Genomic DNA, 21,812 nt, shown 5'->3' with positions numbered 1-21,812 from the left:
CATGAGTACATTCCATGTTTATGTATTCCCCACCTGACAAATCAGAACTGCTTCTGTTCATGGTGATTATGAATTAAAAAGTATAAACATTTCAATATTCATTTCTGTGTGAACATATGAGTTATTTCACTTAGGTATTTTATGTGTTTGATTTCTGGGTCAAATTTGGTTAGTCAATTTTTTTTCAAAGTCTCATTTAATATATGTAAGATGATATAAAAATGTATCGGTGACGTTACTATACAGATATGAAATACCTGTGTTACCTAGATTCAACCATTCAGTAACCTACTTTTACTAACTTTGTAATTTTGAAAGAATTATAGATATACATACATGAGTTTTGAGAATTCCCATATACTCTGGGTGCTAGAGTACGGCTTATCAATATCATATGGCTTATCAATATTATCTCCCAGTCTATAGCTTATCTTTGCAGTCTCTTCATACAGTCTTTAACAGAGCAAGTTTCAAGTTTTAAATCTGGTTTATCATTTTATCCTTCTATGGACTGTACTTTTCATGTCAATTCTAATAATTCTTTGCAGAGACCAAGATCTTAATGACTTCTTCCTATTTTCATTCTAAAGATAATAATTTTATGTCTTACAATTAAAAAATTCAGTTAATTTTTATATAAAGCATAATATTTGAGTTGAGGTTTATTTTATTTAGTGAGCTAGTTGGTTTTTGCCTGGGGAGGTTCAAGTGTTCCTAAATTATTAGTGAAACGGCTATCTACTTTCACTGAATTGCTTCTGCATTTCTGTCAAAAGTGGGAGTGTATCTTTGTGGTTCTATTTCTGGGCTGTATTCCATTGCACTGATCTGTAAGTTTATCTCTCTAGTAGTACCACAGCACACTGATCACCATAGCTATAGAACAGATCAGATTATACAGAAAGCAGGTGATGATTCCACTTTTGCAAAATTGTTTTAGCTCTTTCAGATCCAGTTATCTCAGAATTCTCTTGGTTATATATAAAATCTCTTGCCGAAATTCTGACAGGATTGCATACTAACTAAAAATTTGCTATGCTGGGTCTTCTAGTTCATAAACAAATTCTCTCTCCATTTTGTTAGATCATTTTTGACTTCCTTCACCAGCACTTTTTGATTTTAGTATACATTACACTTTTGGTTGGATTTACACCAAGTATTTTAATAAAATTTTTGAGACATTCCAGTTCTAAATGTATTCTTAATTTTGGTGTCTATGTTTACTCCGTACACTGGAAGAACATGGATTTTTGTCTAACTTACCTTTTATCTTGTAACCCTGTTGGACTCATTTATTAGTTCTAAGAATTCTTTCTTTTTCTTTTTTGTAGATTTCTTGAGATTTTCACAGTCAATCATGATAGACTATAAGTAGGGATACTTGCCCCTCCCATTCTCATCTATATGCCTTTTAATTTCCTTTTATTTTCTTTATTGCAATAACTAGAACCTCTAGTACTATGCTGAATGAAAGCAGTAAGACGGATAAGACAGACGGCCTTGCCTTGTTCTTGATCTTAGCAGTAAAAGCAGTTTTTCCTTATCAAGTATGATGTTACTTGTAGATTTTATAAATGTTAATAAAATTGTAAACAGGGCAGCCTGACGAAGATATACATCAGGTGGTACCCAAAATTTATTCCCACTCAGAAACTAGCTATTGGTAAGATACACTATCAACTATTTGGGTATATATTTTTAAAAAGTTAGTTAATTAATTTCTCCTTTGATAGAAATGCTGTTTTTAAAGAATCTAGAGCCAGGTGTGGTGGTGCACACGTGTAACCCCAGCACTCAGGAGAGGTTGAAGCAGGAGGACTGTTGCGAGTTCGAGGCCAGCCTAGGCTACAAAGTGAGCTCAAAACCAGCCTGAACTGCATAGTGATACCCTGTCTAAAAACAAACAAACAAACAAAAATTTAGACCCACCCCTTTTGGGAAAATATTGTAAGTTCTGAAATCATAATTGGGCAATTGAGTCAACAGTCACACACTTTAAAATTCAAAGTATATGGAAAATGTAAAATGAATTTCCATGAAGTAGTCAAGAATAAAAGTTTTCCCAGTAAAAAAAAAAAAAAAAGTTGCACAGTATCATAAAAGAATTAAAAACTCTAATTAGAGTTTCAGTTGCTGGTTTAAAAAAGATACATATTACAACTAAAGTGCTTCACAATTTGTTACCATTCAAATCATGAATATCACAGAAAAAAACCCTTTATTTTTATATATAATTTAACAAAAGCCAGTTGACTCGGTAAACTAAAATGTGTATTATAACCTATGGAGATTTAAACAATTTCATACACACTCACCCTTAATTATACACACTCACCCTTAACAACCCAGATCATAAACTAAATAAAAAAGGCCCTAAGAAACTTTGTTATTTACCTTCACCGTATTCTGAATAAAATATTTTTAAAATCACAATGGGAAATGGCAAAATTGAAGTCTGTGAACAGCCAAGCTGAGTAAAGACAGCTATAAATGGTGAAAGATTAGAGAATGAAAACTTTCAGTCATGCATTTACCTTATCAGCTTTTAGCTTTCTAAGGAAAGATGGACTGTCATATCCCTTGGCTTGCCTTGCCTCTTGCAGATGGTTGATCATCCACACATTTTTTCTCTGCTTTGCCAAATCAAGTGCCGATTCACCCTGATAATGTAATTGGAAGAAATTCCCATTAAAAATAAAACAAGACTATTTCAATGATAACTTCGAAGGCACTTCCATAAAAATAAACTGACCACATTAATACACTAACATTGTTGGGGTTTTTTTTGGTAACAGGAATCAAACTCAGGACTTGTGCTTGCCAGGCAGACACTATGCCACTGAGCTACATCCCCAACCCACTAACACTGTTTCAACACTGCGTAAGGTCAATTTAAAAAATCTAAATCAATACATATTTATTATGATATCCCAAAGTACAGTCAGAAAGTGCATTTTTTCACCTTATTTTGTACACTATTTTTGCTTACATTTGGACATACTAGAGAGCAATCAAAAAGTAGGTATTTTAATACCTGCTGGATCAGTGGCTGTCACTATAAGTTTATCAGTAATTTTATATTCTTTAAAGATTTCATTAGTAATACTTATTATTACAAAACATCCTACTACATAAATTGCCAGGTATCTTTCAGTTTTACTTCAATGCTAGAAAGAGCCTTAAGAAGAGAATAGGGAAGAAAAAGAACAGTCAAATTCTGTTTCTGCTGCTACAATGCTGGCTTGGCATTCTTGACCTACGTATTAACTCACTACCTCATCCAGAAATTTGCACACATTAAGAAAAGTGAATTTTTAAAAAGCAGTTTAGCTGAAGTTATAAACTTACAGCAGATCCCTTTAATGTAAAGAAAAAGAACGCCTAGGAGTGTAAGTGCGTAGGACTAAAATGTATGAAATGAAGAAACAAGACATACAAATTCCAAGACTAGACTTACTTTCCTTTTTTCCTTTTACTAATTTAAACTTACATTTCTCCTTTTGCAAATTAGTCAGGCACCTACATTTTCATTCTATTCAATGCCTCCCACTATTTCTTTAATAGAAAAGTGAAATTACAATTACTGTTAACCAAAATTTAAAGAATGTACAGACTGGCAACTCAAATTGCTTTAGAAAAATAAACAATGAAATTTTTTTTCTAAATGTTGAAAAACAAGAAATAAGAAATAAGGAATCTTAAAAAGTACCTTACTCATGAGGGATAATTACTTATCAAGAATAGTGTGTGTTTTATTTCTAAAATAAAATAAAACATCACCACCACCAATAGCAACAACTATTACAAAACAACAATAAAAAACCCACCAATCTTTTAATATAAAAATCAATGGTATTTATTAAGGAATGGGCTAACCTAGGTGAATCTTTCACAATTGGGGATGTTTAGTTTAAGTATCTCCTTGCTTATTCCAGAATTCCATCACCTAAGTTGTCACAACCAGCTAATTAATCCAAACTATAAATATTACCTGAATAATAGCAATCCCTTGGGTAACAACTCCCAGAGAATATCCTGCAGTTGCCTCGGTCCAGCTGAGCATCCCTTCCACTAGAGGGCCATGTGACACCTAAGGATTGCCTAGACAAAAAGATTGAGTGTGCTTTAAAAAAATCTTTAAACTACTCCTCTAGTCATCTGACTATTTTTGTATAGTTCTTTTATTCAGCTGGTAAGCAAGCAATTATTTTTAAAAATTACACTTAAATCAGGGTTCTGAATTAAATCTGTATTTGGTCACTCCATGTCTCGGCAAAAATAATAAATAATAGTACAACAGCAACATCAGCAAGAATCCACATGGAGCATTTATAAAAGAAATTCTTCAAGGGTTTTAGTCAGATAAACATTATGGCAGCTTTTTCTAAGTGAGACTGAATTTCACTGACAATATTAAGGAAAATTCCTCAGAGACCCTCTAGGTCAGGTATTCAAGAGGTAGTAAACAATTATTTTCTGAAAAATGTCTTACCTCCTTTGAAGAAATCATACAAGATCTTTCAATATATTAACAGAGCTCATTAATTTTGTATTCTATATAAACTAAGATTTATGTCCTTTTATAATTTTAAAAAGAAAATATTATAAAGGGCTTTATCAGCCCTCAAGGTAATTGTTCCCCCCAAACTCAACTCATCTAAATTTAGCTATATAACCAAAAACATGCTAGGGGATAAAATGTTTTAAAAAGTCTGAACTGAAACACTGCTCCCAAAATAACAATGATATAGACCATAGTTTTGATGTTTATTCTTAATAGAGCAAATTACTTTTTCCTATTATTGTTGCTTAACAAGAAAAGATTTAAGTCTATTCTATGTAACTATTATCTAGGACCATGAATCTTAAATTCTCTTGAGTTATATCTAGTTAAAGCTAATAACCCTCTCCTCAGAAAATGCTAATGCATGACTTTTACCCACTCCAAAATCCCCTGGTAGACTCCAGAGTGAGAATCAAAAGAGCTGTTTTAAAGTTACCTATCATTTAGTATCAACTGTCTTCAAAATACGTTCCCTTATTTCAATAGAAGATCCATTTCTTTATATATTAAAATAATTTAATTCCTTTGGTTAATTTACAAAGGCAAATCTCAAAATAATGTTTCCAAGGAACCAGCTCAATCTTATAAGGAAAGTAATTATTTTAGAAGTAGGATCAACCATTAGTTGAATAGTTTAGAACACCATGTATAATTTTTCATATTCTTTGAAGAATGTAACTCTTTATTGCTCTTAAAAGTCAAATCCGAGTTTCTAGGCTACCTGCTACTGTTTCAGATCATTTTTATCAGCAAGACTTTCCTAAGATTTAAGACAGGTATAAATAAATATACTGCCAATTTCTGGACAAAGAATCTGATTTCCTTAAAATGAATTTTTCTTTCAAAATCTGCAACAATCTAAACGTACTTAATTAACTTAATATAGTACACACAGCTAAAAGGTACCACTTCAAACAAAATACTACCAAAACAGAACCAATTCCTATCACCCTCACCCTCAAAAAAGTATTTCTCCTTCAATCTTCAAAATCTCAACATATATCACAAGACACTCAGTTAATTAAAAGAAAGCTAAGTCATCAATATTTTCTTTTATTTCTACTCTAAAATATCCTATCCAAATCCATTCACTTCCTGCCACTTCTACTCGCGGGTCCTAGGCTAAGCTAGTATCACCCTATGCCTAATTTATTACAGCAGACCAAGTGATCCCTATTCCTTTCCATTTTCTTAAATTTTCAATGCTTCTTCCTCAGCCAAGGTAATACTTTAAAGATGCACATCTGACACCTGCTTCTCAAGCAACTTCATTTCCTTGCTCACTCTACTCTGGCCAACTTGTCCCTTTTTTGTACCTTGAATATGGCAAACTGTTTACAGCTTTTTACTCACATGTTCCTCTACATGGAAAGATTTCCCTCACACATCTTTACATAACTGGCTGTTTCTCACCACATATTTCTCAAGGTAAATGTCATCTCCTGAGAAGCATTCTCAAATCACTCTTAGATGCTGTGGCTCTCTCAAACCCTGTGACTCAATTGTCATTTTTAGCTTATTTATGGATTATATCCTCAATTTAAGTTCTGAGAGAAGAGCGACCGTATCTGTCAAACATTTTCACTACGCACCACTGAACAAGTACGTGTTGAGTAAAAAGCAACAGTTTCTATTATAAGGTGGTGACCACATTCAACTTCACTGGGACCAGATTCCAGTAGAAAAGGCAACTAATACTTCATCCTCTTAGTAACACAGGAAGTGCATTTTAAAACAAAACTCTACCATTCAACAGAAAAGATAAAAAGACAACTTTCCCTGAGAGTATAAATGCTGCCTGAGCAAATGAAATACCTTAGATTTTATTTTCGATAACTAATGTCGCTCCAGAAGCTACCAGAGAATTATATTTAAAGTAATTTTTGTCCTAGTCCACCTTGAATATATGTGTCAGAAATTAAAATAGTAAAAATGTGTGAAAAATGTTCTTTTACAAACATACATAAATTTAAATAGTCAAGGAAGCTACATTCCACTTTATCTGATCTCTAAAACTAATGTACCTGAACATATAATACAATTTTTTTAAAAATACAAAATCATTTAAATCACTTCAAATATATCTATTCTTACCATTACCAGTCTGTTGAAGTTCATTACAGATTATTTCTTTTACTAAGATTAAAGGTTGGTGCAATGGTTAATGGGGATCACAACTTTTCATTACTTACATGAAAAGATGTTAAAATTATAAACCATACCTCAAATACTTAACAATTGTGACAGAATAAATTTTTTTATGGATACAAATGATGTTTAAAAAATTCTAAAAGCATTGCTGGTTTCAAATTACAAAACCATGTAGTTACCTTACTGTAGGAATTCTTTGGCATTACTGCAGTTTCAATATACTATATGGCTACTGGCAGAAGAAGGTATACAGAGTTTTACTATTTGCCACTCTGAAATTGGTTCAAAACACTAAATATCTTGAAATGTATTTCTGGCACATCACCACTTTAGGAATGTGTGTCTAGCAACAAAGAGAAGAAAAGCACCAGAAAGTAATTCAAAAGAAAATATGAGCAGACTTCACTGAACTTTTCTTGTGGGATTACTAACCAGGTTAGGTCAAACCTACCATCTCTTTGACCTGGGTTCTAACTAATTTACTAATTCTAGTGTACAAACTTTTCAGAGCATCCTATTTAAAAATTTTTGGGAAAGCCAAAATTTCTCCATAGTTTCTAAGTGGCAGAAACATAGCTTAGCAGTCATTAAATATAGCCTGGGTAAAAGTCAAGACTATGCCAATCTTCATTCATGCAGCCAGTAAATAAATACAGCAAGACCATCCTTCATGTGTCAGGCACTACAGTATGGCATGCTATGGTGACTTTCCTCTTTGCTGTGTTTGGAAGCAGTTACTGGATCATTTGAGCACTTGAACAGAGACAAGATGACTTTGAAGTTTAAAAAAATAAAGGCAACACATACAAGGTTTTATCAATTTCCTAATTTCCAATATTAGGTACTTCCTTTAAATATTTATAACTAGGCTCATTTCTAAAAATTAGTTATAACCTTAAATAAGTTATAGTTTAAAACTAATGAACGCTGTTTTACTTTAGTAGCTTTAACTTCTCTTCTTAAAGTAACCAAATCAAGGAAGAATGACTCATTGGAACATAAAGAGATGCCCCGATCCAGCAAGAGATACCTACTTTTTGATTGGCCATTTCAGGTTAGCATGTGGCTTGAACTCTCTTCATATTTAATTAGCTCATATCCTTTAGACATTTATAAAACATGACAATGAATTACAGCTAAAATTAAAGAACACTTGTCAATGGGCACAGTCCCTTCTGACAATAATGCTTAACGCCATTTCATAGAAAGAGTCCTGGTGCTGAAAGACTCTTGTCCAAAGCTGTAAAACTAAGGGCAACCAAAATTTAAGCCTACCAGTAGATTCTTCTTACATGTATTCATAAAATGCCTACAAATATCTAAATTTTCAAGAGAGTAAATGTTAATTTTACTTGGCTGTTGAACAATTTTATACTTTTCCGGGGTTAGTTCACCATTTAGGTGGGGGGGGGTCTCCTATAAATAGCATAAAGGTACTTATCAAATTTCAGAGACTGACCTTACAAAAAAGCAGTAAATGACCAAGTCAAAAATTACTAAAATTTATGACAAGGGGTTTAGCTACGAACTTACGCTATCTGTAATGATCTTAAACCAAAACACTACTTCCTTTCATCTGTAAAAATAGTTACATAATCTAATCTCCAAAACCAGTATGCATTCATTAAAGCAAAGGATGCCAATATTTAATACCAATATTTAATAAAGCAAAGGATACCAATATTTCAATATTGCAATATCAAAGTAAATGATCCAAGGTTTGAAAACCAATTATTACTCCAGAACTAAAGGGTTGAGCTAAGTAAGTTTCTTTCAACTTTCACAGTCTATGAAAAAACTGTTTTATTGAGGAACTCATATATTACAAGTCACATTTCACATAGCATCATCAAAATTGTTTGCTTTTACCTTGATATTCTGGGCATCAACGTTAGCTCCAGCTTCCAAAAGAAGACTAATGACTGTGGTATTCCCTGCTAGTACTGCCCAGTGCAGGGCAGTGTTTTTGTGATACTTGTCACCAAGGTTAACTGAAACATTGAATGTTAAAAGCAATCTAGTTGGATCCACACTGAAAAGGAAAAAAAAAAACACAACAACAACAACAACCCTAATTTCAATTATCGAAATCATTACAAATACTAAACTGACTGTGGTTACATTTGCATTCCATTTCGGAACACTTCTAACCTACTCAACAACTTTAAAATCGTAGTAAGACAATACTTTAATATTAAGTTTTAAGTATATGCAACTCAGATAAGTAATAGAGTTTTAAGGGACAGAATACTTGGTCCTGATATTTTCTATTTTTGATGTAGGAACTGATGTTATTAATACCTAAATAATTAAAGAATATGAATATTTTAATTTTAATCCGGACTATTCCACAAATAATTTAAGACAACTTACAAATTAATACATTAAACTTGCCAGTATGTAAATCACATGAAAAATTAATTACTTTTTTAAAGAAGATAACTTCTTTCATCTTTACGAACTGTTAAAAGGAGGAATAGATTATGGGAGCTACAATTATTGAGGTAGAAGTAAACACAGACACCAAAACATTCAAAGAGGTAATTTATGTTTTATACTATTCATCATAGTAAGTAGTAAGTATAACAGTTACTGCTTTTTCTCATCACTTCTTTCATATTATTATCTCAGTAAGTATTTTATAATGGTTACATACCTATGTGTTCTATAAGCTGCCCACATTAAAGGTGTCATTCCATTCTGATCCATCATATCTACATCCTGATAAAGTCAGACAGTAAAATTTTATAAGTTCCTAACCAAAATTACTTGGAAGAATCTAAGTTACACATTATAGGAGAGGCCAATGTAGTAATAATCAAGGATGATTTATGAAATTTTTGCTTTAACATTCAGTATAGCCACTAAGTATTTTAATTAACATGTTATACTTTTATAGGTTTCCCTTTTAAGTGTTTTGCATTTAAGAATCTTGATATATTCTCATCTTTCAGCTACAAAGGACAGGTTAAGTTGCTGAAAAACTTTTTTCTACTAATGCATAATAAGAGGGACTAACAAAACCCCATTTATCCATAGGCACTCCAAAACAAAGGCTAAGAACCCAACTTTTTAATAAATTCAAGTTTAATATTTTATTGTTATGATGTACATTTTTCGGGTTAAACAGTTCTGCAAATTTCTGAGAAAAAAGCAATGTGAAAAAGCAATCCCACGCCTTTCCACCATGCCCAGCTGTTTTTAACTCATCATTTGCTCTGTATCTTTAAGAAAGGTGAACTGCTACTTGATTTTCAGCTTCAGGTATTGTCTTCTGAGACTCTTTAGTATGAAAAATGAGAATCTGTATCTCTCCTTTTCCTGTCCCATCACAAATAAGCACCTTTCCGATTCTTTCCTCTCGAGACATCTATTATAATTTGGGTTATAGGAGCACTTTATATTTTTATTATTAAAAATATGCATAAATATTTTTCCTGAACAAACAATTTAGTAAGCTATAATTTTCTTCTACTCAACTTTTTGTTTTCCCTTTTTATACTGTTGACTTCATTTATATCAAATTAAAATTAAAGCTATTACCTACTAAATAAAAATCATTCCTAGTTCTCTAAATTTCCTTTCAGTGTTATCAGAGATTCTATCAGTTTCACTGCCCTGAAATTGTAATTCCTAATCCACTCCAATGTGGTCTGATTATCCTCTCTGCCTGGAGCATCTGTCTCATTAATTAGAACAGAAATTTTTCAAGTACCAAAATTATATTAAATCTATCTTTGTATTCTCAGTGCCTAGCAAAGTAAATGATCAAAATCATGTGTTAAAAGACAGACTTACATAGCTACTATTCTAGGCCTGGGGAAGGCACAAGCTTTAGAATAAGACAGACGTGGTTATCAATTCCTAGTTCCACCTTTAATCACTAAGATAGTGGACAAAACTAATCTTCTGAGCCTATGTGTATTACTCAAAAGCTGAGGAAACAAATATTTTCATAAGACTCTCATAAGCATTAAACAAAATAACATATGCAAGAGAGCCAATCCACAGTCTGGAAAAGAACAGACTCGTAATAAATACTAAGTGCCTTCTGCTTCCCTTTCCCACCTCCCATTTCTTGGTTATATTATTACATAAGAAGCTCTAATCCAAGTTGTGTTGCAAATCTATCAGCAGTGGAAGAGTAGAGCTATCTATGTAGTAGTTCTCTGTGAACCATTATTGCTGATGGGGGCCATGTCTCAAAGATGAACACTATCCAAATGATTTGAGGGAAAAAATGCAGAGTGCTGAAACCATTACAACAGAGAACGAGAGTATATCCTTCAAATGGCACTACTTAATTTTTCATCATGAATACTGTAGTGAAGTATAATTTTACACATTATAAACTCATTTCTGCATTTTGGTAGTGTTCCTGGAAATATCTTCTGTGACCTCACCCAAAAGTGCTCAATACAGCTTACTTACAGGTTTTTTTTTTTTAAATTATCATGATTTAAAAGTTATTTTCAAAGGAATGACACAAACTTCTTTGTTTCATATGTGAGAGATAGATACTTTATGTATCACTGTCCTAATATCTAATCCAAATAAACTTTGTAAATTCTTTTTTTTCTGGGGGGGTTGCTAGAGAGCAAACCAAAGGCCTTGCATGGGCCAGGTAGGCACTCTATTACTGAGCTGTCCTCAGCCCCTAATCATGTAAATTTTTAATTTTTAATTTCTTACTGTTGGATACAAGTCTTTTTATATCCTTTTTAAAAAGCTGTAATAAAATATCAATGAATAAAATATGTAAAATTTAGTACACATCTCTAGAGTACTAAAAGGAAAATGAAATTCATTCAACCTTTTCTCTCTTTGAGTTGTAATTTAAAACCTACTACTTCCTTTCCAATGGATGTACGTGTATTCCCTTGTCGAAAGAATTAGCAAGCCAAGACCAAAAGCTCATGAGAATTCCGTGTCAGAGAGCTCTGTAAATTAGCATTTTCCCCTCTCTCTTAAAAACCATTCAAAAGAATTGGTAGTGAGCACTAAATATATTTAATAAATAAGTAAAATAAAACTGTGAAAAATAGGATCACAAAACTGAATGGAAATGTTTAATTCCCCAACTATGTAAAATTGGTACAACTACTGTAATAATGTAAAACTGATACAACAAAAATAGAGGGAAAACTGGAAAAGGACTGAAAAGATGAATGCCATGAACCTTACTCGTAAGAGCTATGAGTCAAAGCCTATTATCTAAAGCTGAAAAATTAAGAAGTACAAATTTATCACAACAAGATTAACTAAGAAAAATGATTACTAAAGTCAGTAAAAGACTAGGAAAGAGAAAACAAAATAAAAATATACTAATTTCATTATTACTTGTAAGTGAGAATTAACCAGAACTAATAAAATTGGAGCAACCACCTGACTGAACAGAGAGGAGAGTCGCCGTCAGAGGAAGGGCTACATTAGCAGGAGGAACAGCAAGCACAAGGACACAGAGAATAAGCAAGTCAGAGCTGCTCGAGGCGCAGCATCAAAAGCTGCAAGGGGTGGGCAGGAGAGCATTGGGCTCTCCTTTTTCTAAGTCATAAAACTATTCATCAGATTCATCATTTTTGTATAAAAAACACTATGATAGGTATACATCCTACTCTTTTAGAATTTTATAGTCTACGACGCTGGACTTAAGAATATTACTAGAATCATCCAAATTGCAAAATCAGTACCAAAAAAAAAGCTATGAAGACTCAAAAATGTATACCATTTTTCTTCCCCACTTAAAAATTGAAAAAAAAGGGTGTACCATTAATTCTTCAAATCCTGCTCTAGAAGAAACCACGGGAGACTAAGGATAATCCCCTGTTGTTCTTCAGAGATGGTCCCACAAGACTCACCTCCCTGTCTTCTAAACCTTGTGCTGGCCTGTTCCCACACTAACACAAGTGGGACCCATTCTGTACTTTAACTGAGAGAAAGGATCAGAAATGTTACTGTGCCCAGTGAAGACCTAAGACTTAAAGAAGAACAGCTTCTGCCCTTATTCTTTTAGGAGCTCTGAGGCACCATTTAAAAAATCTAGTTCTCTGCTAGGAAGACTACATGAAGTGATACTGAGAAGTTCTAACACTGCAGGAAAAAGACAGAGGCGCAGCTGTCCCAGCATCCTAGCTAAAAATAGTCCGCTTATTTCTACCAAGGCACAAGATAATATGTCAAGTGAGTCAACCAACCCTCCAACCCAGTCAAGAGGCTGAATAACTACAAGCCCCAGCCATTACTACAAGAAAAAGAACCACCTAGCCAAGCCCATTCCACTCACAGAACCGTGAGATATACTAAATGATCAGAACTGTTCTTAACCATGAGGTTTGGGGATAGTGTGTTAACACGGTAATAAACTCCCCTTCCAGCAGCTAGCTTAGTAATTCTACGCCTCCTTTCTTAAGGGCTAGTGCACAACACCCAATGGCTACTGCTCAGTACTGCCAAAAATAAACATTTTAAGAATTCATTAAAGGAAATAATATTCAAATTGAGTCAGCATAAAAATTTAAATTCAAATAACAATAAATATGTTGAGAGCAATAAATCACTCATTTATCTTACTCTTATGATGAGATACTTATTTATAAAATTAATTCATAAATATAACCAGAAAAAATACATGCAAGAAAAACTGGGTTACATTATTTTTAACAAAGTATATTTATTAGAAGAACACAGTCATATACGGACACTGGTAATATTTAACGTGATTATGGTCACTGCCACATGTTCAAGAAAAATCAGAAGTATTTAAATCATCAGTTCTCTGACTATAAGCAAAATTATTTTATAGAGCAGAAAATGAGAAACTGATCTTGAAGAAATTACTCCCCTAAAGACGTATTAAAATATAACCAATAAATAACTTCAAAAACATTAAGATGACATCAGATAATATAGTCAAAAAATCTAAGTAGGGAAAAAGTAGATAACAGAATTTTCTCCTTTACTTTCCAAGGATTTACTTCTAGTATGGGTTTGTTTTGGGAAGGAGTTTTTTTTGTTTTATTTTTTATTTTTAGACAGGGTCTTACTATGTAGTCCAGGCTGGCCTTGAACTCAGCACGTAGCCAAGGCTAGCCTCAAACTTGTGGTGATCCTCCTGCCTTAGCCTCCTGAGGGCTGGGATTACAGGCATGCGCTACCACATCCTCCAAAATTTGTCTCTCAGAAATTTAAAAAAAAAAAAAATGGATTCATGATTCTTATTTTCATGTTTTTTATTCTTATTTTTGTGTTTTCATGTTGCACCAGATCAACTTTGTATTTATTTATTTTCTTCATGCATCAGAAAGTATTCCTTAAATATCACCTGGTCGTTAAACATATAACACCAAATATATTAGGCATTTAACCCATGAAGAATGATTAAAATCTACACCACTGTGATACTTTACCTGTCCTTTTGCTATGAGATAAGCAACAATTGAGGTATGTCCAAATTGCGCAGCCAGATGAATACAGCTACATCCTTCTCCATCAATTAATGAAGGATCGGCACCGTATTTCATTAGTTGTACAACCATGGATAGATGGCCTTGTCTAAAACATAAAAGAATACTTACTGAAGTTATTTCAAACAAGATCTTCTGGAGTTTTTGAGGGATTTTTTTCTTTTTTTGAGATAGGGTCTTGCTATGTAGTTCAGGGTGGCCTTAAACTCACTATGTAGCTTAGAATGGCCTTGAACTCATGGAGATCTTTCTGCCTCAGCCTCCCAAGTAATGGGATTAAAGATGTGTACCACCACATCCCATTGCCTTTAAACAAGGCAATAGTGGAAAGATTACACACATATTTTACGAGATTATTTTTAAACAGATATGTAGGGCTGGGGATGTAGCTCAGTGACACAAGAACCTGCCTACCAAGTGCAAGGTCCTGAGTTTGATTCCCAGTACCAAATAAAAAAAGGTGTGTATCAAGAGATGTTTAGAATTCTATGGTTCCTAAAAGTTTTATTGGAATAACAGTCTGATAATTTATGTAGCTGTTCATAGCTTTTAAAAAACACAGTAATTACTATATTCTATTATTTCTATTCAATGTGATCTCAATCCCAAGAACTGAACTAGTTCTTTAATTTTTTTTTCATCTTTTTGAGAAAGGGCCTCACTACGCAGTTCAGGCTGGCCTTAAGCTCACTTTGTAGCCCAGGTTGGTCTAGAACTCACAACAATCCTTCTGCCTCAGCCTCCCAAGTGCTAGGATTACAGGTGTGCAACACATCCAGCTAGTTCCTTAACTGTAAATGTACACAGGTTGCGAAAGTATTACATTTACATATCCAAAATTTAGTCCAATCTTTTAAGTGGATTAATATTGGCACAGTAATCCCCTAAGGACATTTTGAACAATAGGCTTTACTTACAATGCAGGTAACACCAAAAAGCAATATATTAGGACATTAATGATATTAACTATTGCCATAACAAATTCTCCCATTCATTTTAGTGTAATTTTTTATGACAGTTATACTAGTATAGTAAACACAGAAAAAAAAAACATAGAAGCAAATGTGAACCTTGTGGCCCAGTGCAAAGGTGTTGAATTCAGGTCTCCTCCAAGTTGATCCACAATAGCACCTTTCGAAATATAGTATCTGTAAGACAAAATTTGTAATACTTTAGACATCTTTCACTTCAACTTCAAGGAATTATACACAAAAAAGTCCATTTTAGACTTCACGCTACTTTGTGCCCATGAAGATGAGCCATCTTTTTTGATAGTTTAAAAATATTCAGCAGAATTTTGTATCAAAAGCAACACCTCTTTTTTGGGAAGTAAAAGAAAAATAAATTTTTAAGTTATAAAAAAATTGAAATGTCAATTAATTATACAGAAAAAGAAGGTGGTCAGAGAATCTCAAAGACTTGAGTAGTAGCATACAGAAACAGAACACTCATAGAATAGTCAAGACATGCTCTATTTTGAGTTGCTCAGTTCTTTTAAACTTTAGTTTCCATGTAAGATTGCTTTAGATTAAACAATATACATGAAATAATTTTATAAAGTATACATCATAATATAAAGGTCCTTTATTATGTCTTGTTATACCTTTAAAGCTGTTTTTTAAGAAAAGAACACCACATACACTTTTAGAAGTCACAAATTTTAGAAATAATTAGTTTTTAGGATACTTTCAATGATTTTATAATAAAATCAACTAGTAATTAATTAGAAACACAGAAAACACTTACTTGACTAAATCTATCCTGTTATTGATGGCAGCCCAGTGGAGAAGTGTAACATTTTCTTTGTCTGGCTGCCGAACATCATAACCTGCTTCTACCAATTCTCGGCAGCGTTCATATATTCCGTATCTTAAGAAAGAAAATATGGCATTGTTAGTACTACTTAACAAATTCAAAGCTGAAAAAGAATTTACAGAAGAAAATAATGCTCCATTTCATACTCTGTAATTGAACTATATTCATCATAAAATATCACTTTTAAAATATCAATGTTTCAACAGCTTTCACTAATCCATTTTGCAATATTAAAGTATCTCACTTTTAAGAATGTAAAATCTCATAAAAAGGAAACCAGAAATAAACTTCAATCAGTTGCTCATTTTCTTTAGAGCACCACTTATTCCACAATTAAAGCAGACTGAGCTAAACTTTAAAAATACACACTTAAGCTAAAAATATTAAATACACAAAAGTATGAGTAAAGAGCAGGGTGGGGTAGAGCCCTGTGACTCAATTTAATCCAGTGAGATATAGCACATAGTCTACTGGCAGATTTATATGGGAAGATATACCTAGTGGGTAGGAGAGAGAAGCACAGGCAGGGAGCCTGACCTTCACTGCTATTTCCTGTCACTGTGGTAATTTTTAAAAACTTCTAAATTGTGGAAATTGTCAAATATCAACAAAGTAAGAGGAATAGTACAATAAACCAGCAAGAATCCATCATCAAGCCACAGCCACCATTACCTTTTTCCTAACCAAAATACTGGACCCCTGGAAGTACGTAATACAAAAACAAATTTAAACATATGTGACAATATCTTTCATCTCCTAATTATAGAGTGGCATCCAAACAGGGAAGCAACAGAGGATATACAATAAGGTGACACTAGAAGCGAACATTAAAACTTCTGAAACAGGAGATACACAGTAAATTGTGACAGCTGGTGACTGAGACTGGTGACCACGGGAAGAAGACACATTCCTCTGGAGGCAAACCACCACTGCAGCCACTCATCCCACTCCACTGAGGTCAAACAGAAAGTGACTGTGTCACATAACTTCACCCAATTCTTTTGCAAAAGAAGACAAAACAGGAGGGTCCTGAGCCCATCTGAGTCAATTTTCCTCAGTCTCGACCTAAGGTAACTAAGACCCTTATTTATAAACTTAGAGACATTCAAAGTGAGGAACTACATGCCGCTAGCATAAAACAAATCTGAGTACAAAATCACCCATACACACTTGCCTACTGCTTTATACACATGCATATGTATATGTTGCTACACTCCTTATATGTACGCTAATACTTTTATAAAAAACATATAATCTCACTGTAGCCCAACCACAGGTTATTCTGTGGAGTCACCTCCTTTGCTGTTCTTTCCCAGTCTGCTCTCTCTATGAGCAGTGCACTCCTATATCATATTTGATTCTAACGAACTCCTTCTCTTAATTCCTGTTAGCCATGCCTCAAATTACCTCTTTTACAAGCTAAACAACTCAACCAGTGATACTTTTACCTACATTCATATCTAACAGAAAAATGTTTTACTAATATTTAACACAGCCTTCACAATGCTGTAGTCTCTGGTTGTTCTGCATGTGAGTGCAAGCAAACACACCCACACATCCACAAATCAACCTAAGGAAGGAGCAGGAAAGGATTACAATAGTACCTTTGGTTGTTTGTTCTTTCATGAAGTTGTTCACATTTGTACAGCTAAGTAAAAACCAGGCATTTTATCTTCAAAAGCAGACTCTCACTTTGACAGGGTAAGTGAAAATCTTACCCACAGACTCACTGGTTAGTTTTCTCACATTTGTAAGTGCCTAAAAAGGATGTAAGTGGGGGGCTGGGGATTTAGCTCAGCGGCAAAGCGCCTGCCTGGCAAGCGCAAGGTCGTGAGTTTGGTTCCCGGTACCGGAGAAAAACCAAAAAAAAAAAAAGGATGTAAGTGCCATTCTTGGAGGATGGCAGAGCAGGAGGAACCAGAAATCTGTTTCTCCACCGAGACAACAACTACATTGGTAGAGTCTGTGTGACAGAGCCATTTTGGAATTCTAACCCAGTAGCAACTTCTTACCCGGTGGCAGGTGGCTATGTATCTTTTTTTTTTTTGGTTTTTTTCCAGTACTGGGAATCGAACTCAGGACCTTGCGCTTGCTGCTGAGCTAAACCCCCAGCCCCGGCTGTGTATCTTTTCCTAGAGCAACCAGCATATGACACTTACCAGAGACAGGGTGGGACAAAAGGACACACTCCTTCAATATCAGACCTGTGCTCTGTCTTCCTTGTAATTGGTGCAGAGAAGCAGCGGCCATTGTTGTTGTACACTGCCCCCTACACACACACACACACACTTTCCACTCTTTCAGTGCTACAAGTTCCTACCCCTCCAGCAGAAATGATTTCCCCCTAATTTAAAAAGCCAATACCCTTTTCTTCCTCCCTGTCACTCTTCTCTTTCTCCTTTCCAGAGCAGACAATAAAGACCAGGTCATTCAAAGGCAACTGCAAATATAGGAAAAATTTTAAAGTCACTGTGCATTCCTCTTAGAAAAGACGTAAGGGTATTGTAAGTTTACACTTCAGGCTGATGATCCATAGGGCACAGACACTACCTACAACAATAAAAAAATAATAAAAATTTTAAAATAAACAAAGAAACAGCAAACCCTGTGGAAGGAGGAGTACCTGATTTCTCAAGTTACCAGTTAGATTCAAATGTCCAACTTGCAACAAGAAGCATTCTCCCATTTTGGCATTATTTACCTTTGTGAGGTATCTTTTCTTAGCAATAAAATATAAAATGGGGTATCCAAATAAAATAAATTTAGGATCAGATGTCCATATCAGTATTACAAAATACTAAGCCAAGATCTAAAATATATTTAATCGCACCACCCTATCTGTAAATAGGCTAATTAGCATTGCTTAATCTGAAAGTGATATCTCTGTATTTTTCTGTAAGACTGAAATGTTTAATAAGATAATATAAAGGGTTTTAAAAACAAATTGTTAACAGCATATAAAGATCCTTTCTACGAAACCAAATAATGAAAAAGGTATATAAAAGTATACCTTAATTGAATATAATTGTCTTATATGTTTATGTTTTTTGGCTTGTTAGTGTGGCTATTAATTGGCACTTTTGATAATTACGTTGATAAGGACTTATAAATAAATTTAATGCTAGCAAAAAGTATTTTTAAAAACTATAAAAAAGGGAGGTAGAGGGGAAGAAGAAAAAAAAAGAATTGAGATGTGTTATATACATATACTAATTCCCTACAATGAACGTAATCATTATATACTGCAAACTTGTACTAATAAAAAAAAGACAGCGGGGCCGGAGATACAGCTCAGTGGCACAAGCGCCTGCCTGACATGCACATGGTCCTGAGTTTGATTCCTGGTACCAAAAAAAAAAACAACCAAGAGATAGGATAGTTAGAATGAATATGTGAAGGATAAAAAGGAGTGTGTTTTTTTCTCTTAAGATGGAAGATAAGGCAGGAGGATGGCTGCAAGTCTGAGGCCAGCCTGGGCTACATAGTGAGACCCTGTACCAAAAAAAAAAAAAGAAAAAGAAAAAAAGTGGAGGATGCTTGAGTGTATTTATTTGCTGATGAGAACTATGATATATTAGGGTAGAATAAAGTAATGAAAGATAACAAAAGCAGCAAAGGTCCAAAAGAAGAAATTAGACTGACAGATGTGTAGAATGTGGAACAGCAAGACTTTCAGAGTCTCAAATATGAAACATGAAGTAAATAAAACTCTTCAAGTAAGTAAATATTTAAATTTAAAAATTCAATTATACCAGAAGAAAAACAGACTAAACATTCAAAAACTTAAAACAGACGAACAAGACACATGTAGTCAAGCAGGAAGACTTACTCAAGGGGTCATAAAACTGGGTATGTGCACGAACTTTCACGACTAGTATCACTTAAAATGAGCAGAGTAATGCAATTTGCTCAATTACCAGTGGTTCAAGTATGCTTTCATCTTTGAATATAGATAATATTCAAGAATGAAAGTTAACATGAGCAGATTTTAAAAAGCAATTTAAATAGCTTGAAAAACTATCAAAAGAATCAACATTTTCAGTACTAGAGAAATTAACCAAAGGCTTTCAGCAACTCAGGTAGTAAAGAAAATTATTGAAGAGCTAAAAGAAACCATATCTAAAGAACAAAAGGAACAATGTCTCAACTAATAAGGAATATGAGCAAGAGGAAATCATAAAGAGAACTCAGAAATTCTTCAGTTGAAAAAATACAGTAACTACAAGGATAATTTACCAAGGGACTCAAAAGCAGACTTAAGGAGACAAACAAAAAAAAAATCAATGGTAAGTCAATGGAGGCAATCTAGGATGAGAAATATAAAAAAAAAAAAAAAGAAAAATTAACAGATCTTCAGAGACCTGCGAGATATCAAGTATATCAAAAGAACAAAAGTTCCAAAAGGAGAACAGACAAAGGGACAGGAAGAATATTTGAAGAAATTGTGACAATAACCTTCCCAAACTGGATTAAAAAAACAATCTAAGATCAACTAGTCTATATGTCTACCTATCAAATTTATACATTATATATATATATATATACTTCCAAGAAGCTCAATGAAATTCAAGAGGGATCAACTCAAGAGACCCACATATCGAGACACACCATAATCAAATTGTCAAAAGACAAAGAGAGAACCTTAGAAGAAACAAAAGATTAGTGACTAATCATACACAAGGGATCTTCAATAGATAGTACAGGGGATCTCCAGCAGGCAGTAATGGAAGGATTGGGAAACAAAATGACAAAGCAAAAATGGCACGTGTGCATCCTACCTAACATAAGTTACATTAAATGCAAGAACATTTAATTCTCCAATTAAAAGAATGTGGACTTTGCTGGGTGTGGTGGTGCACACTTGTACTTCCAACATTTAAGAGGCTGAGGCAGGAGGACTGCTGTGAGTTTAAGGCCAGTCTGAGCTACATAGTGAAACCCTGTCTTTAAAAAAAAAAAAAAAAAGCTAGGCATAGTGGCACACACCTGTAATCCCAGCACTCAGGAGGCTGAGACAGGAGGACTGCAGCGAGTTCAAGGCCAGTCTGGGCTACAAAGTGAATTCAAGGCCTGCCTGAACTGCATAGAGAGGCCTTGTCTCAAAAAGACCAAAAAAAAAAAAAAAAAGAAGAAGAAGAAGAAGAATGTAGACTTCTTGAAGTTGTATCTATGAAATAAATATAGTTTCCCCATTTTATTTGCAGATGAAAATATCTCCTGTATTTCAAACGCCTTATCACTTTACATTATAATACTCCTAGATTTATGAGTTTCCTTGTTCTGACTTGAAGTCTGACAATCTGGCATTTTGAAGATCATGTATTAGCTCTGATAACTCCCTCAACATAAGTCGAATACATGACACTGACTATATTCTATTTCTAATTTGTATACTTGAAAAGAAAGGAAATGTAGGATGTACTTCTTTTTTTTTTGGTCTTTTCGAGACAGGGTCTCACCACGCAGTTCAGGCTGGCCCTGAGCTCACTTTGTAGCCCAGGCTGGTCTCAAACTCACAATGATCCTCCTGCCTCAGCCTCCCAAGTGCTGGGATTACAGATGTGCGTCCACCACGCCCGGTTAGGATGTAAATATGGTCCCTAAAATATTAGTAATATTTTCTTAATAATATTTTCTTATTCTCCATAGTCCATTTTAATATTCTTAGGACACAACAAAAAGCTTCTAAAAAGATTAGCTAGCACCAAAAGTAGATTAAAATTAATACTCATTAAAAATAATTTAACAGATATTGACATTTCCTTCAAGGTAATATGATAGCTATTCTTATTTCACTTAAAATATTTATGTCGAAGAAG

The 21,812-nt window shown here is 33.9% G+C and overlaps 1 protein-coding gene across 1 annotated transcript in view; it reads right to left on the bottom strand.

Annotated features, from left to right (window-relative positions):
* Positions 1-21,812, bottom strand: part of Zdhhc17 (zinc finger, DHHC-type containing 17) — a gene marked incomplete at its 5' end in the record, with an annotated part of 82,022 nt that overhangs the window by 38,754 nt on the left and 21,456 nt on the right. The window contains 6 exon segments of the mRNA XM_005374347.2: positions 2,535-2,660; positions 8,585-8,747; positions 9,372-9,436; positions 14,122-14,266; positions 15,249-15,326; positions 15,925-16,047. Of these exon segments, the coding sequence (XP_005374404.2) occupies positions 2,535-2,660; positions 8,585-8,747; positions 9,372-9,436; positions 14,122-14,266; positions 15,249-15,326; positions 15,925-16,047 (700 nt within the window).

The sequence above is a fragment of the Chinchilla lanigera genome, unplaced genomic scaffold (genome assembly GCF_000276665.1).
Source record: "Chinchilla lanigera isolate Chin_1 unplaced genomic scaffold, ChiLan1.0 scaffold00004, whole genome shotgun sequence".
In the NCBI taxonomy this organism is placed as follows: Eukaryota; Metazoa; Chordata; class Mammalia; order Rodentia; family Chinchillidae; genus Chinchilla; species Chinchilla lanigera.
The sequence above is the reverse complement of the archived record's forward strand: the minus strand, read 5'-3'. Positions and strand labels throughout refer to the sequence as shown.